This window comes from Kwoniella shandongensis, chromosome 6 (assembly GCF_008629635.2).
Source record: "Kwoniella shandongensis chromosome 6, complete sequence".
NCBI lineage: Eukaryota > Fungi > Basidiomycota > Tremellomycetes > Tremellales > Cryptococcaceae > Kwoniella > Kwoniella shandongensis.
The window spans coordinates 1,516,281-1,532,906 of record NC_089292.1 but is presented as its reverse complement, the minus strand read 5'-3'; the positions used below and the strand labels follow the sequence as shown (position 1 = coordinate 1,532,906).

The 16,626-nt window shown below is 49.7% G+C and overlaps 6 protein-coding genes across 6 annotated transcripts; 4 read left to right on the top strand and 2 right to left on the bottom strand.

The window, feature by feature from the left end:
• Positions 1-197: 197 nt before the first annotated feature.
• Positions 198-4,106, top strand: CI109_103848 (uncharacterized protein; the record flags this gene model as incomplete). Its single annotated transcript, XM_032001651.1, has 9 exons — positions 198-455; positions 535-1,134; positions 1,195-1,253; positions 1,317-1,339; positions 1,398-2,314; positions 2,381-2,470; positions 2,543-2,774; positions 2,837-2,980; positions 3,046-4,106. 9 exons carry the CDS (start codon positions 198-200, stop codon positions 4,104-4,106), a joined length of 3,384 nt encoding a protein of 1,127 aa, XP_031863814.1.
• A 408-nt stretch (positions 4,107-4,514) lies between these two features.
• CI109_103847 (uncharacterized protein) lies at positions 4,515-7,578 on the top strand (the record flags this gene model as incomplete). Its single annotated transcript, XM_032001652.1, has 15 exons — positions 4,515-4,544; positions 4,634-4,651; positions 4,751-4,846; positions 4,943-5,086; positions 5,166-5,265; positions 5,343-5,625; positions 5,693-5,858; positions 5,911-5,991; positions 6,043-6,153; positions 6,204-6,305; positions 6,358-6,494; positions 6,548-6,592; positions 6,649-7,097; positions 7,163-7,243; positions 7,310-7,578. 15 exons carry the CDS (start codon positions 4,515-4,517, stop codon positions 7,576-7,578), a joined length of 2,112 nt encoding a protein of 703 aa, XP_031863815.1.
• Positions 7,579-9,444: 1,866 nt separating this feature from the next.
• CI109_103846 (60S ribosomal protein uL10) lies at positions 9,445-10,824 on the bottom strand (the record flags this gene model as incomplete). The annotated part of the gene is made up of 3 exons (XM_032001653.1): positions 9,445-9,606; positions 9,859-10,577; positions 10,758-10,824. The coding sequence occupies 3 exons, from the start codon at positions 10,822-10,824 to the stop codon at positions 9,445-9,447; spliced, it is 948 nt and encodes a 315-aa protein (XP_031863816.1).
• Positions 10,825-11,242: 418 nt separating this feature from the next.
• On the top strand, positions 11,243-12,940 carry CI109_103845 (uncharacterized protein; the record flags this gene model as incomplete). The annotated part of the gene is made up of 1 exon (XM_032001654.1): positions 11,243-12,940. One exon carries the CDS (start codon positions 11,243-11,245, stop codon positions 12,938-12,940), a length of 1,698 nt encoding a protein of 565 aa, XP_031863817.1.
• A 241-nt stretch (positions 12,941-13,181) lies between these two features.
• On the bottom strand, positions 13,182-14,519 carry CI109_103844 (uncharacterized protein; the record flags this gene model as incomplete). The annotated part of the gene is made up of 4 exons (XM_032001655.1): positions 13,182-13,808; positions 13,936-14,160; positions 14,286-14,428; positions 14,510-14,519. 4 exons carry the CDS (start codon positions 14,517-14,519, stop codon positions 13,182-13,184), a joined length of 1,005 nt encoding a protein of 334 aa, XP_031863818.1.
• A 288-nt stretch (positions 14,520-14,807) lies between these two features.
• CI109_103843 (uncharacterized protein) lies at positions 14,808-16,344 on the top strand (the record flags this gene model as incomplete). The annotated part of the gene is made up of 8 exons (XM_032001656.1): positions 14,808-14,849; positions 14,952-15,083; positions 15,162-15,350; positions 15,431-15,472; positions 15,570-15,693; positions 15,797-15,982; positions 16,045-16,169; positions 16,237-16,344. The coding sequence occupies 8 exons, from the start codon at positions 14,808-14,810 to the stop codon at positions 16,342-16,344; spliced, it is 948 nt and encodes a 315-aa protein (XP_031863819.1).
• Positions 16,345-16,626: the final 282 nt, after the last annotated feature.

The following is a 16,626-nucleotide window of genomic DNA, read 5'->3' as shown; positions in this document are numbered from 1 at the left end:
ATTCTAATTGGTCTTTCTTATCATTCCTCCTACTCAACGGCTCATGCTCCTCACTCGCGTTGTTATGATGAATGATGAATACGCCCGTAACCTCCGAGTAGACAGACATCATATGCATCAATCTTCTCTATCACGCAGATCACCCTCCACTTCATGCAGTGTGGATCGCGATCGCAGCCGCTCGACTCTTCCTCAAGATGAGGACACCGACACGAACGCGCGCTTCCTCGTCGCGTCCACCACGTTCAGGCGCATCGCGTAATAGTCATACCGCTACACCGAAAAGACAATCCGTCGTCGCAATGTCCCCGACGCCAGTGGTGTTCCCTTCTGCTATGGACATACCGATAGATCCGGAATTGTTGCACGAAGAAGGGGAGATGGACGATATGGAAGATGCAGAGGGAGAGCTGGTGGACGAGGAAGATGAATTGGATTTGATTCCTGTAGGAGCGGTGAGTGGTAGTGGTAATGTTCTCCCATGTTTATCCAGTAGTAGTAGCTTATGCTCGCCGTACCTCCCTTTTCGCACAGATTGATCCTGCACAATTCCCTTCCTATCCGCATAGATTGCCCTCCGCGACTCCGTCCTCGTCCTCGCGATCATATCCACCTCTACCGACTAAACTACCCCGACATTCATCATACCTCAACAACGACAGCAATTACCGTTCTCCTTCTGCTTCATCCTTGACACCTGGTCCAGCGTTCCCTAAGAAAAGAGGAAGACCATTCAAGGATCCACTGAAACACCAACAATACGTTGCACAACTGGCAGCGGCTGCAGTAGCGGGAGGTTCGCCTAACGGTTTTCCCTCATCCTCGAACGGAAAGGGTAAAGGCAAGAGCACCGGTAACGGCTACGCATATCAAACACCCAACGGTCACGGGAACCCTAGTAGTCGACAACGCATCGTCGCACGTGAAGAGCTTTGCAGTTTCTGCGCAGGGTCAGATGATCGAAATAAGCTTGGAGAGAAAGAGAGGATGGTCAGTTGTTCGAAGTGTGGAAGAAGTGGTCATCCGACTTGTCTTAATATGCAAACGCCAAGATTGAGAGCAAGGGTCATGACCTATGATTGGAACTGTATAGAGTGTAAGACCTGCGAACAGTGTCATGTCAAGGGAGATGATGTGAGTGGGCACAAAGTCGTGAATGGGGATACAATGCTGATGATCATGGTATGATCATAGTCACGATTGATGTTTTGCGATACATGTGACAGAGGATGGCATAGCTATTGCCTGAATCCGTGAGTCCTTCTGCTTATGAAGCGGGGATGGAACCACACAAGCTGATATATTCCGCTTAACAGTCCTTTGGCCAAACCACCGAAAGGTAGGTTTTGTGTTTGTATTTATTTTCTACCGAGCCGTGCTGATCCACACTCGTTCAGGCGCATGGCATTGTCCCAAATGCATCTCGGTCAACGCTCGCAACGCCCTTCCATCGACATCACATTCCGCTACTGCCATTGCGAACCCTTCTTCTCGGAAAGGGAAAGGGAAAGGGAACGAGCTGCTCAACCACGATATATCAACACCCAGTGGGCGTGGCAGAAAACCTGGACGACGTCCCATGTCTGCTATGTCATACGATGAGAGTGGTATCTTCGACGATCCTAGAGTGAAAGTGAAGATCCCCAAGAGTGCTAAAGGAAAGGGACGAGGTCGAGCGGATTCCGAAGACGATGGACCGCCAGTCATCGTTCGTCTGCGACTACCGAGCGGATCGAGGAGACAAGAAGTGGAATCGGAGAACGAGGAGGAGAAGATACCCTACGGAGGAGTCATCACAGGAGATGATGCGGACACGAGCAAGACAATTGTCTCAGAAGCGGACAAGGAGGCGTATGAAAAGAGTAGGAAAGCAGCCGAAGCGAAGTTGGGAGGACCACCTCCACCTACTTGGGATCCACAAATATCCTTGGCTGCGTCACCAGCACCCTCACCTTTGGGCAATGTCCTTTCAACACCAACACCTGGCAAAGCGACTCCCTCCTATGGTGGATCAGTATCGAGACCTCTTCGAGATCGTCTCTTACAACAATCGGTCACTGAATCACCAGGATACCCATTCCCAATCACTCCTGGACCAACACATCATCACCATCATCCGCCCTCTACCCCTCCAGTCGCCACCTCGTCCAAGCCTGAGAAGATCAAGACAATCCGGTTCGGACCGTACGATATCGATACATGGTATTCTGCGCCATATCCAGAAGAATATGCACATGTTCCAGATGGAAGATTGTGGCTATGCGAATTTTGTCTGAAGTATATGAAGAGTGGCTTCGTCGCCAATAGGCACAGGGTGAGTGCGGATTGCAACGATGAAGTCAAGCAGCAACAAAATGCTGATGAACGTGGACCTTCGTAGCTCAAGTGTAAAGTTAGACATCCTCCAGGAGATGAGATCTATCGAGATGGTGCTGTGTCTGTATTCGAGGTCGATGGACGCAAGAACAAGGTGCGTAGATAAGTAATGAGATTCGACAAACGCGAGTAACATTGACTAACACGTCGTACGTCCCTATCGCAGATATACTGCCAAAACCTCTGTCTCCTCGCCAAAATGTTCCTGGACCACAAAACGCTTTACTACGACGTCGAGCCTTTCCTGTTCTACGTGATGACGGAAGTGGACGACCTTGGCGCGCGATTCGTGGGGTACTTTTCGAAAGAGAAGAGGAGTATGGATAATAACGTCAGTTGTATCATGACGTTGCCTGTGCGTCAAAGGAAAGGTTGGGGGCAGCTCTTGATTGATTTCAGTAAGTACGGGGTTGCATATGCTTAGTGCCTCTTCACGAGTCCGTGCTGATCATACCAATAGGCTACCTGTTGTCAAAGAAGGAAGGAAGAGTTGGATCGCCAGAAAAGCCTTTGTCTGGATTGGGAGCCGTCACATACAAAGGATATTGGCGTATATCAGTGTTCAACTACCTTCAGCATGCTCCGGTCAATGTCACAATGGATGGTGAGCGCCAATCTCCTCAAAGCTCTTGCATGGGCTGCACTAATAGCGATATTTCTACCCTGCAGACATTTCCCTCGCCACTTCCTTGACTCTTGAAGATATCTATTCGGTGTTGCAAGATGAAGACATGATCAACGTTCTTGACTCTCCGCCTCGAGAGACACCCTCACGCGGTGGTGGTCGTTGGAGAGGTCGAGGTCGAGGATCCCGAGGCGGTGGGACCGGTCGATCGTCCGTCCATCGACGTAAAGCCGAATCGGCCGACAAGGATTCTGAAGCGGAAATCAAGTTACCCTCGCGGTACGAAATCGTAATCGATCGACAATACATCGAAGCTGTCTTGGCGAAACATGCGGCCAAGGGCCACTTGAAACTTCGACCCGAACGATTGAAGTATCATCCGTTCTTGGTGACAAGAAATCCGACGATGCCTCCTAGTCTAGTGGCGAGGGCGACGCTACAAGCTGCAGGTATCGAAAGTACTACTCCAGAAACAAGTCAAGAGCTCGCCACACCTGCGACTGATGATCCGGATAAGATCGCAGCGGGTGAAGACTCGGCGACTCTCGCTCTGGTCGCGGAACTTTCTTCAGCCAGCGCGCAGAGAAGTCTGAGAAAGAGGAGAAGTGAGGAGACGGAATCACCGGTGAAGAGAGTCAGGACGGCATCGCTCAGTGGATCGCCTTATACCGCTTTGATGAATGGATCGCCAGCGAGAAGAAGCATGAGGGGGGCACAAGGCTTGAGCTCATCAATGAATGGTGTGGTGGTCAATGGCCACGGCCTTACGAATGGAGGGGAGAAGTCGCTCGAGCTCTCTCATCAAATCCCTTCTTCCACACCGTCATCTTCGCCAATCAAGGCGAACGGGAATCGCAGATCTCGAATGATCCTTACGCCCGAAGAGGAAGAAGAAGAAGAAGAAGAGATAGAGACGATAGAGCGTCCGATCGATATTGTTACAACAACCGACAATCAGGAATCAACGAAAGATGCGGTTGCGTCAATCCCAACAGCTGTGGAAGATGACGAGGGATGGGACGAAGATGCAGAAGGGGAAGATGAGGATGCAGAGGGGGAAGACGAAGATGCAGAAGGAGAAGAAGATGAAGAGTATATCGAGTAACGGCTCGGCGCGGCGTACAGAGAAGTAAAATGTACATATGTCCTTCTTGTACCCTCTGCTCACCGCAGTTGTCTATGCACGTTGTATATAGCTCCTTCGATCGATATATGACATAGTGGTGGTGTGGCTGGAGTGAAATCGAACAGACCACGATGAGCGGGATCAATTTGCGGCGGAGAGTGAAGCTACTCTATAGCTCATTCCGGGTAATGGACAGTGCGCGTTTACCGGTAAACTTTGATTCTAAAAGACAACATAACATCGCATCGTCCTTTCTTCTTCTACTACCTCTACTACTTTTACATCTTCATCTGACACTGTACATCGCTTCGCAAGCAACAAACAATAGTAGGATATCAATAAGGAAAGATTAGAATAGATAGATAGGTAGAATCACGCAAAGGCAAGATGGCGTTCCCAAGACCTAAACCAACTACCGTGAGTCTAGTCCCACCTTTCGTGGTAGAGTGGCCACGTCGACTTTGATATCGATCGATCGCTGATCTGTGTTGTGGAACTGGTAATAGATGGAGACGCTCGCGATGGTATGTCCATGTTCCCTTCTGAGCGATAAGACCCAGTATGGGCTCTAGACCCGATCCGAGCACTCGCTAATATATTTCGTCCGTTATCGCTACGCGTAGGAACGAGCGAACCCACCTTTCAACATCCGTAAATTGTCTATAGCAATGCACGGCTCTGAAAAAGCCTTGGTCCTTAAAGAAAAGTTCATGGCAGAGGTGAATTACCGATTCTCTTCTCCATCCAGTTCTGTCCCTCGCTACGCTCGCTGTAGCTGAGCTGACTTTTGTTTCTTTTCGCTTTGCCGATCGTAGATCGCACGTCACCCCGCATTCAAGCTCTCGGATATTCATGATCTCTCGAAAGATGAGTTGAGGGAAAGGACCATGGAGAAGTTTGCTTCGATGGTATATTTCGTCACTACCGAGTCTTTGGAGACTTTCTCGTTGAGAATGCAGGTGAGTGAATCGTCCATGATTTGGCGTAGAAGGGGAAGTCGCGGGAAGCAGTTGCTGATTTGGTGTTTTACGTTCATAGCTCATTGGAATTGCGGATCCCTCGTTCTGGACAAGGTTTGGAGTGGCGTATGGACTGTTCTTGGGTGCTCTCAGGAGTGGAGCAACGCCCAATCAACTGAGTACGTTTTCCTCTCATCAACCTATCCTGCAGCGTGGTATGCCGCCTGCACAGCTGACTCTCGTTCTCGCCCCTCAGGCTACTGGATCGACAAGGGTGTTCTCGGCTTGAACGGAGTTATCGGCTGCTTCGCTATGACCGAACTTGCGCACGGATCTAACGTTGCCGGTCTCGAGACTACCGCCACCTTTGATCGTGATTCCGACACGTTTGTCATTCATACCCCTCATCTCGGTGCTACGAAATGGTGGATCGGAGGTGCGGCCAGTACCGCTACTCATGCTGCGGTATTCGCGCAGATGATTGTAGATGGAAAGAAGTATGGTGTCAAGACGTTTGTGACCCAGCTGAGGGATACAAAGTGAGTCCTTAGTCAATCGAGCATCTCAACGCAGGATCGTTGTGACTGATGTTACGCGCGCACGTAGGACTTTCCAACTCTTGCCCGGTGTTACTATCGGGGATATCGGAAAGAAGATGGGTAGGGATGGTATCGATAACGGTTACATCCAGTTCACCTACGTTAGAGTACCCCGAGCACATATGCTCATGAAGCATACCCAAGTCTCGAGAGATGGTCTCGTGACTGAGCCAGTGAGTTGAGAGAATTTACCTTCCAGAACAGCTTCGTTGACACCAATCATAGCCTCTCGCTCAACTCACATACGGTGCTTTGCTCGGAGGCCGAACATCGATGGTGGCCGACTCAAGTAACTCGGCGAAGAAGGTAAGCTGCGACAATCCCGATGTTGGTACAGTCAGCTGACCATGTTTGCAGGCTTTGACTGTTGCTGTTCGTTATGCCGCTGTCAGACGGCAATTCAGCAGTGGCAAGAACGAGATTGAGACGCAGTTACTTGACTATCCCATCCATCAACGTCGACTCATGGTAAGTTCATGCCATAAAGATGCTTGGCATGACTCTAACACTTCTCATAGCCGCTGGTCGCTCAAGCCGTCGCTATGGGTTTCACCGGTCTGAGACTGCAAGTGATGTACGAGCAGATGACCCAGGCCTTGGACACCATGGAGCCTAACGACGTATGTCTGCCCTTCTTCTCGTTCGGATCAAGCAGCTGACAAAGTTGTGTAGCCGAACCTCAACGACATCCTCGATAAGCTCAAGGAGACACACGCGACTTCTGCCGGTCTCAAAGCGTTCTGTACTTGGGCATGTCTCGATACAATTGACAAGTGCAGGCAATCCTGTGGTGGTCACGGATACTCCGCGTGAGCTCATCGTTTGCTTCTGTGATTGCAAACCAGCTGACAACAGACTGTAGCTACTCCAACTTCCCACTCATGTATGCCGATTTCGCGGTACAATGGTGAGCTGGAGACCTTTGAATCACGTATGGGATCGCAACTGACAAGTCATCTCCAGCACGTGGGAAGGCGACAACACTATCCTCAGTCTACAAGCTGGTCGTTCGCTTGTCGGCGCATGGGGAGGAGCCATCAAGGGCAAAAAGCTCGCACCGGGTGTCGCATATCTCAACGACCCAGCAATCCTTACTGCGAAATCCGATTCGTCTCTCAGCTTATCGGACATTCAACGAGCATGGCAATGTGTTGCCGCGAACGTAATCAAGAAGGCCGCTGAGGAATACGTCTCTCACCTCAAATCCGGAAAGAGTAAAGATCAAGCGATGGAGATATGCTCCCAATCGCGCTTCATCGCGGCCAAGGTCCATACCGTCGGGTATATCTTCAGGCTGTTCCGAGAAGCGGTGGAGGAGATGGACGATAACGAGGAGACCAAGTTGTTGAAGACTGTCGCGAGGTTATATGGCTTGTGGCAGATTGAAGAGCAGCAAGGTTACTTCTTGAAGTGTGAGTGGGGACGTGAGCATGCTGTGTTCCCGATCATAAGCTGACGATTTTTGAAACAATCGTAGACGGATACTTTACCGCTCAGCAAATTGACAAGGTGCAAGATTATGTGGACAAGCTGTGCGCAGAAGTTCGAGGCGTAGCCAGTGAGTTGTCGTAATCAACTTATGATCTTCCATCAGATGCCTGACTGACCTTGTATCCTCTCTTAGTCCCCCTCATCGACTCATTCGCGCTAAGCGACCACATCATCAACTCTCCCCTTGGTAAATGGGACGGATCAGTTTACGAATCGTACTTTGCCCAAGTCCAAGCTGCCAACCCTACACCGAAGGAACATCCATACTTCAACAGATTGATCAAGCCGCTTTTGGATAGACAGAATGAGGATATGGAGGATCCAGGAGAAGCGATGGCGTTGGAGGAAGAGCTGAAAGAGTTGGAAGAGGAGAGAAAGGAGGCGGCGAGTAGTAAGAAGTAAGTTGATAGGGCAGAATCTGGATTGGTGAGACGGACATATAGTGGTATCGTAGAGTTGTAAGATGCATGACTGCGGTACTTTTCGCCATGAGCACGTTCATTCCACCGATAGCGACTATGACAATTCAGGAATCCGTTGAAGGAAAATGGGAAGGGGGGAGGGTTAGTCACCATGAGGGTCGCTTCGTTCGATGTGATCGGAAACATGTATGTGTATGTTGAGGGCCAAAGAAAAGAAGAGTAGAACATCAATCAACCAACCATCAATCCCTGATCATGGCGTAGCAATTGACCTGATTCTCTCTTCCGATTGTATACATAGCCAATGTTTGCTTTAACATACCACGACCAGAGGGAGAAGTTTATCGTTCAGCAACACGAAGTAGTTAAGTTAGTCAAGGAGGCAGAATGTTCCGGTGGCACGATTGTAGCGAAGGACATATCATCCTAGGTCTACTATTTTCTCTATCCTCTTTCATCTGTTTGTGAGTCTGATTCGATCAACCCCATCATCACCTTCATCACCTTTATGCGAACCGGGTCCAAATAATCACATTCTTAGCATTACTTCACCTAGAAGCGACGTCTTGGGTACCTATCTGTATTTGTACGCTAATAAATGTTGACTCTTTTTCTTCTTCATTTTTCCAGACTCTTGACCACATTCTCAACACCGTTCATCAGATCGATCTATTATCTCCAAACCCCGGCCGACGGATTTGCTCCAGCGACGAGATTCGGCTCGTTTGGATGGTGTGCGGACGATGGGACGTGCTTTGGGAAATCAGTAGGCTACGATGTGGGTGACGGAGAGGTCGGAGGATGGTTGACGAAGACGATGATCCTCTTTGGATTTGGTATGTGCCCCTCTCCCATAATTTCTCCTAGTTTTCCCCTTTCACTCACATCAGCCCCCATTCCTACCTTTTTTTTCAATATGCGGGGAAGCATGTACGTTGATCTTGGGCTGAAGAATGTACTACGGTCCAGGCGCTCTTTTCATGTTATTCGCTATATTCGCTCTCGTATTAAGCTTATTGAAGGTAGGCAAATTCATGTGGAATCCAGTCTACTTTCGTACAACAGCTGTAAGTGAATCTACAATAGCCAGTAGGATATTTCTCTCCTATACTCGGGGGCAAAGGCAAGAGAGTGCCGCAATGCAGTGCGCTTCACCATATTTCTGTTTTTCGTTCAGCTCCCTTGATGCTGTTCCAGTACGAGTACCAGTCTGAGCAGTACGACTACTGTACAGTATCAGTAGATCGGCTTACTTGTTACTCGTCGTTGGATCTGCCACTAACCCGTCTCTCACTCTCAGCTACTAGCCTTCCTCCTCTCTCTCCTCGCAGAGATATTCGCGCTAGTGCTTTGGGTAGGCGCAAGACATCGATACGATTCGCACGACGTACGTGCGACTTATGGGGCGGCGCTATGGACAGGTCTAGTCGGCACAATCTTGTCTTTCTTTTCGTGAGTGCTGGCACCTAGGATCTTGCAAACAGTGTGACTTGAAGGGCACCTTGAAGCTGACTTGACGATTGTCGTTTTGTTGCGTAGCGCCGCGATTGGAGGTCCGGCTTATCAGGGAAGGTTCATGTATCGTGCAGACCGGAGACAGGCTTATAACGTGTGAGGGAGTTTACGGCGACAGGTTAGACCTCAAGAACTAGGGAGATTATTTATGAAAAGTTAGGGTTCATGTCCAACTTCAGTAATCACGACGTGAAAACCACTCTGTATCAAGCACCAATCAATTCAGTCAGAAGAGATGCATGCGTGCGACAAGAGATCCCCTGCAGCTCCACATACAACCCAACCAACTCCTCCTCCCCAATTGTGATCGCGAATAAACTCGACACAACGTTTAGTCGAAAAGACCGAAACCCATGTCGTCGTCCTCGGACTCCTCCTTCTCCTCCTCCTTGGCGGCGGCGGGAGCGGCGTCACCACCGCTGGCAGCCTCGGTAGAAGCAGCAGGGGCGGCAGCGGCGGCGAAGGCCTCGGGGTTGGCAAGGTACTCCTTGATCTGTGGTAATAACATCTCCAGTCAGCGCGATGCTCTGTCTCCCGTGATACACAACATGATGTAGAGGTGTTGGGCGAAGCGGTTCAGAGTGTGAATACGAATTGTCTCCGTCTCGGGCACCCGCGGTTAAGCCAGGTCTGCCTAGGAAATCTCCAGTGGAAGGAAAGAAAAAAGTTGACATCCGGAAAAAGAAGGGGGACAAGGTGTAACGAGTACAACGTGATTTTGTGTATGACAGAACATCAAACTTACCTTGGCGGAACCCTCGAACTCGTAGTCGGTGGCAAGAGAGACACCGAGGATGTTCTTGTAAGAGTTGACCAAAGAGTGGGCAACGGAGGCGATGGTGGGGATACCAGTGGCGAGAGAGATGGCGGCAATGGTCTTGATACCAGAGGCGAACTGGTCAAGGAGGGTCTTCTCCTCGATGTCGAGGATGGAAGAGGGGAAGACGGCACCGTTGTCGTAGACCTGGACGACGGTCATACCGTAGGTGAAGGGAGAGATGTTGAGCATGTTCAACAAGGTAGCCTCGGAAGGTCCGACCTTGTTACCGGCAGTAACGACCTTGACGTCGCTGACGATTTCAATTGTACCTCTGGCGATCTTGGTGGGGATACCCAAAGCCTGGAAGAAAGAGGTCTTTCCGGGCTCCATACCGGTGTTACCACCGGGAACGTAGACGTCAACGGTAGCGATGGCACCGGCACGAGCGGGGGCGGCAACCTTGTTGGCGAGGATGATCTCTCGGATGTCCTTGAGGTCACCAGAGGTGAAGACGAAACCGATGTTTCCCTTGACGTGGGGCAACAACTTCTCGAACTGGGGGAAGTCGGGAAGGATGACTCGGAGAGCTCGTCGAACCATGGTGTTCTTTCCCATGAGCACAACACCCTTTCCTCGGAGAGCCTGTCGGATCAAGTGGAGTTGTTGAGAGGAGACGTTGTCGATGTTGACAACAAAGATGGAGGCTGGGAGGGAGATGGGTTAGCATCGGAACATGGTGTTAAGTCTGGCCCAGTCTTCGTGCAACACTCCAACCATCCTTCCTTCCTACGCATCCTTGCACCGATCACATTCCTCCTTCTGATCCCAGTTCTTTCCGCTTCCCTTTTCCCCATCCCTGTGTCCTGCAACAGAACAACACTCACGATACTGCTCAATGAGAGCCTTAAGCTTCTCAAAGTAGATCTCCTTGTTAGCACGAGTGGCACCCATTTTGACTGATTTGTTCGGTTGATCTAAGTCGGTTGTTGAAGAGGTATGACTAGTCTCCCAATTGAGCTCCTTGTTGAGATCAGAAGGATATTTCAAGACTAATCTAGTTGGTTGGTAGTATCAGAAGAGAAGTATGAGATGAATGATGGTGAAAACGGTGAATGTGGTGGTGAGCGAGGGGGGAAGGGGATGGGTCAAATTTCGTACGGTGATGAACGGGAATTATCGGAGTTTTGTTGAATGTGGCGTATTATCACTCATTCGAGAGCTGGATAGCATGCTCGAAGATGAAGTTGGGATTAGGCGTCTGACTTTATTACCAGCACTGTAAACTCCTCCTTCTTACATACATACATACCACACCTCTCACATCTCTCGGCGTACGACTGAAGAGGAGAATCCTACCGCTCGGGATGGGATGCAGCGTAATTCTTTCATCTTACGAAATATCATCCTCCCAAACATCTTCCCTACACCTCCACGAGCACGACCAACATCGTTCAGTACCTTTACCCAATCAGCAAAATCACAAGTCCAGACGGAGATCAGACCGAGGGAAGATAAACCGAATCATCAATCAGCGACGACGGTAGCATGGTCGTCAGAGAAACATTCGCCCAATACACCCTTTCAGCGAGTACTGGGACATGATCCGCCGACAAGGATGCCGACGTCGCGAGGAGGAAGCGAAAGTGGAGGTGAGGAAGGAAGATGGACTACAGCTCAGAGGAGGACAAGAATGTATCTTGGTTTGGAGGGGAGTGGTAGATCAAGTCAGGCAGAGACATCGGCAATGGCCTTGCAAAGGATATTGCAGGCATACAACGTCACAGTGCCCCCGACAACGAGTGGAACAGCGAAGGGTAAGGGGAAGGAGCGAGTAGTTGAAGTTGAGTCCAGCTTCCAGTCAGTGTCAAATGGGGACAAAATGGATCAGACCGTCATTTCGCCTCGCCTGGATTCAACACTGCCGAGGACCCCAAGAGGGACTGAATTGACAGCTCGGTCGGCCGCGGATCTGTCCAACCCCGACGACACACTAGAGGCTACGACAAAGACCAACGTTGATCAACCCCTACATACCCAAACCCAAACGCTACCTCAAGCAGTCACAACCACAATCACGAAGACTCGTCCCACTCAATTCCCTCCGCTCATTTCTCGTCTCCTCGACTCCCGCCTTTATCGCTTATCAGTCTTTCACATCCTCTCGACGCCCGAATACGCGACCAACCCAGAACTATTGCAGAAAGTAGCTGAACATCTCGAGTTATCCGGAGCTGGGAAACTTGCAAAGCGCTTGAGAAGGGGGTTGGATGTGTCTCTCGAAGCGCAAGAACAAGCCGGCGAGAGTGGATCGAAAGGGAAGATACGATTATGGTCTGATTCCAAATGCACTTCTGATTCCGACAAATTACCACCGAACCATTGGTCCGTCCCGCAACTACCACCTTGTCGACCTTCTCCTGACGCCAGTCGACAACGAGCTTTGACAGAATACTATAATTCACATCTCCTACATCTCTTGACCCGACCATCTACGTCTACTCCCACAGCAAATCATCTCCCCACGAACGCGAATGCGACGACAAAGCTCAACGATTGGCCAGCACCTACTCCGTCTCTGAGACAATTGCGTAAATTGTTAGAAACGATAAGCAAATTGGAGAAACATCGTGGTTTTGTTCCAGACGCAAATACGGCGAATATCATCATCCGATGTTGGTTACGATGTGCCACGGTCTCCGATCTTTCGTCTCGAAATGGAGATGAGGATGAACATGAAGGAAGGTTAAGGAGATATAAAGATAAGAACGGACAAGTGCGAGTTGTGAGGAAGACAACGTCAGAGAAGACCTTTGGGAATGTGGAGATCAGAGCCTTGTTCGATATTGTCAGCAAGGCAATGAGCAAGAGTTTGGTCACCCGTCAGAGATTCGATGGGGATGGCGAGAAAGAGTGGAGAGAGGTCGTGAGACCGTTTGGGAAGATGGTGATCAAGGCTCTGAGGGAGAAAGGGGATACAAAAGGTGTAGAAAAGGTCAGAGATTGGTTGGAGAAACAGAGAAAGGGGTTGACAGGTGGAAAGAACGACGGGATGGATGAAGCAATATAGAAGTCTACACTTGCATTTCTAGCATGGCATGGTCACGATTATGCATAGCATACATAGTATTGATTGTCGTTCAGGATGAACGGCGAGACCAGTGATCCAGGTCCATCGCCAGTGCCTTTCTGCCGAATGGGTCCCATTTAACCAATCCATGCCACCGTGATGGACCAGGCCATCCATCCGGTGTGTATGTGACGCGATGTGTGATCATAGCATATGCGCCTGTCTAGTGCTTTGCTCTCGACTATGATTCACCACCGACCTCGCCCTCCAACCACCAATTATCAGCCTCCCATCCTACTCCTCTCACTCTGAGCCATTTCCCTTGAGTGGGAAGTTCCTCTCCCTCTTGTACAATGACGAAGCCTTCTTCCTTTCCTGCAGATTCGACAAGCTCGCGTAACTCACCCTCCACGAAGAGGTGATAGTACCGATGGAAGACTTGAGGAGGGGGAGGTGTAGGTTCAGCATCAGTGGTCGTGGGAGGCGTGGGGGAGTCGCTTTCGTTGGTTGTTGGTTTTGTATCCTCAACGGAGGGAATGGTCGAACTTGTCGATTTGATATTGTTGCCCGACTTCGCCGCCGGTAGTTTCTTCTTCGACAATACCCAAGGTACCAACACATCTTGTACCTTTCCATCCACACTTTCCTCTACAGCCACGACATCACCGTCCTCGCCGACAACCTTGGCCGCTGTCCCCATCTTACGTTTCGACGCCTCCCCTTGCTCGTACGCCCAAACGTAGATCAGGAAGCGGGAATAAGGGGCAGTTGGAGACAGTTTGAGAGGACGGAGGAGGACCTGGACGGAATGACGTCGACGTTGTGGGGTGGAGAGGTGGTGTATCGCAGCGACAGAGATGGCAAAGTCCTAAAAGAGAAGAGAAGCGACGCGTTAGCATCAATGGACAATTTTGTCGGTACAGTTGGTAGAACAGGTGACAACGATCAGACTAAGTGAATCTTGAGACTGGTAAGCATAGTATGCATTGACTCACAAATACACCCCTTCTCCATCCATCAAAACCCAGATCCCCTCTCACACATTCCCCTCCATTCTCTTTCCTTGCGATTTCCAACAAGCCACTACTCCTATCGAGGGCTATCATCTCCAGTCCGGCATCGCGTGATACAGGCAGGTATTTGCCATTCCCGGCACCGGAGTCGAGACCTATAGCGTTGGGTGGGAGGGAGTGTAGAAACGTGGCTATCAGAGGCCATGGCTATGAAGAGAAAATTAGCCAAGCTCAACTCAAACCATGAGACGCAGAAGATCGATTTTCGTTCTGGAGGCGATCGGAACAGACAGGGACGGCGTTTGATTGTGGAGAGGTAAGTGAGCACGTACCTTATGTCTTGTCTGAGAGAAATGCGGCGCAATGGCCTCGTAGACCGAATGCACTGTCCGCTCCTCATCGTCTGCAGGGTTGAGGAATGGCTCAACCGGAACGGGGAGCGGTTTCGAACGAGGTTTCGACGGACCCGCTTCTGCTGCATCGATGCGTATTAGCATGCTTTTATTTTAAGGCACTCATGCAGCGAGCATTATGTTCGGAAGAAATGGCAACTCACCTGTTGACATTGTGTGAGGGATGCTGCAAGAGGGGTAGAGGAAATGAAGATGGAATCGATTGATCAAAATAATTTTGTGAATCGAGGTATTACATTTCTGAAACGCGCTCGGTCGTTCCGTTGGCCGAAACATCAACAATAACAAATCATCCCCATTTCACTTGTACTCATCTTTGTACTTCACTTTCACTCCACTGTAACTTTGCATTGCGACAAAGCAATGTCAATCATATCTTCTCCACTGGAATATCCCTTAATCCTCACCACACTCGCTGTTATCTTGCTTTCCATCGTCATCATGCCTTGGTTCAGTAAACCCGCCTATCAACCAAAAGGAAAGGTATGTCTTGGCCCGCGCAGGGTTGCTCAGTTCTTCTTAAAGATCTAAGGGATGAACGACCATATGTCAACGACAAGTAGCTGACATCTTTCCCTCGTATAGCACTGCTATGTCACTGGTGGCTCATCCGGTCTTGGAAAGGCTCTCTGTGAGAGTTTGGTCAAACAAGGTGCTCACGTCACCATTGTCGCGAGAGATACGAAGAAAGGTGAACAGGTCGTTCAGGAGCTCAAGGTAAGTGTCAATCTCAATCAGAGCTTTTGGACTAAACGGTTGCTTCAACATATATGAATACTGATGCACTTTGTAAAGGCTATCGCATCCCCCAACCAAATCATCACCTTCATCTCAGCCGACCTTGTCGACCCAACTTCGTCCGCCGACGCATTGACAGAGGCCACCTCTCTACACAATGGTCAAGCTCCTGATTACGTCTTTTGCTGTGCTGGATTCTCGAAGCCCAAGTTCTTCATCGATTCCACGCCTCAAGAGATGAAGGAGGTGAGTAGAGCTCTAGCGTGCGGTTAGCGAAATCGTGATTTGACCATCGCCGGGAGACCGAATGCTGATAAATGGTGTAGGGATTCGACGGCGTCTTTTGGGTCTCCGCCTATACGGTATATGTGAGTGTGCATCTGTTCCCCCCCCCACTCGAGTCGGCAAGCAATTTCTATTCTCGCAAACTTTGCTGATGCTCTTTCCCTCTGTGTCGGCATCTAGGCCGCCATCCAGCAGATAGTGAAACAACGCCGAACGGGCAAAATCATCTTGGTTTCCAGTTTCTGTGGTTACGCCAGTTTCGCCGGGTATTCGACGTATTCGCCTGGAAAATATGCTCTGCGAGGTGAGCAGTCTTACTATCCATTTCCTGTCCACGTGGAGATCCTGTGTCATTGTAAAGTACCGATCAATCTTGAAGAAGCGTCATAACCATGTCACTCCCACAGGTCTCGCTGACGCGCTGCGATCCGAGATGATCCTCCACAATATCGATATCCACATCTTCATGCCAGCTGGTATCCTCAGTCCAGGGTACGAGGTCGAGAACCTGACCAAGCCCGCTATCACCCATAAAATCGAAGAAGCCGATAGTCCGCTCGCGCCTGAAGTATCTGCCAAATATCTAGAGACAGGTGTGTCAACTACAAACATCCGAATCAGAGTAGCTGATACTAACGATACTCTTTTCTTGCAGGTCTCAGGAAAGGATATTATCAGATTACTGATAACATCGCAACTGATCTTGTCCGAATGCGATCCAACGCTGGGGTTCCCTCCAACAACCTTTTCATGGACAGTCTTTACCTCTTCGTCAGCAGTGTGAGTTATTTGTAATCCCCTCCACGCTGTCAGAGACACTTCTGACGATTTGTGTTACACGTTATAGTTCGCTGTGCCGATTTGGCGAATGATGACAGATTGGGAGGTGAGAAAGGCAAAGAAGGATGTTCAGAAGGATCTGGAGACTGTCGGCTTCTACTCTTCCTCGTCATGATGTCTCGTCAGTCAAAGCTTTCTAGAGCGGTAGATGACGATTGTGCGTGTACATGCAGAGGTACCGTCACATGCTGTGTTCATTAAGTTATACATACTTTGTGATAAGAACGGCAACACTTGACGTAGAAATAGCGAGCCGGCCTACATTGCACATCATTTACAACAACACTAATAACATGGACCCATGGAAAGCAAGTTGAACTGTTTGTTACTCGAATAATACTCTCCACGAAAAACAATACGAATGATACCGTGAGATAGAAAGAAGAAGCAACAACGC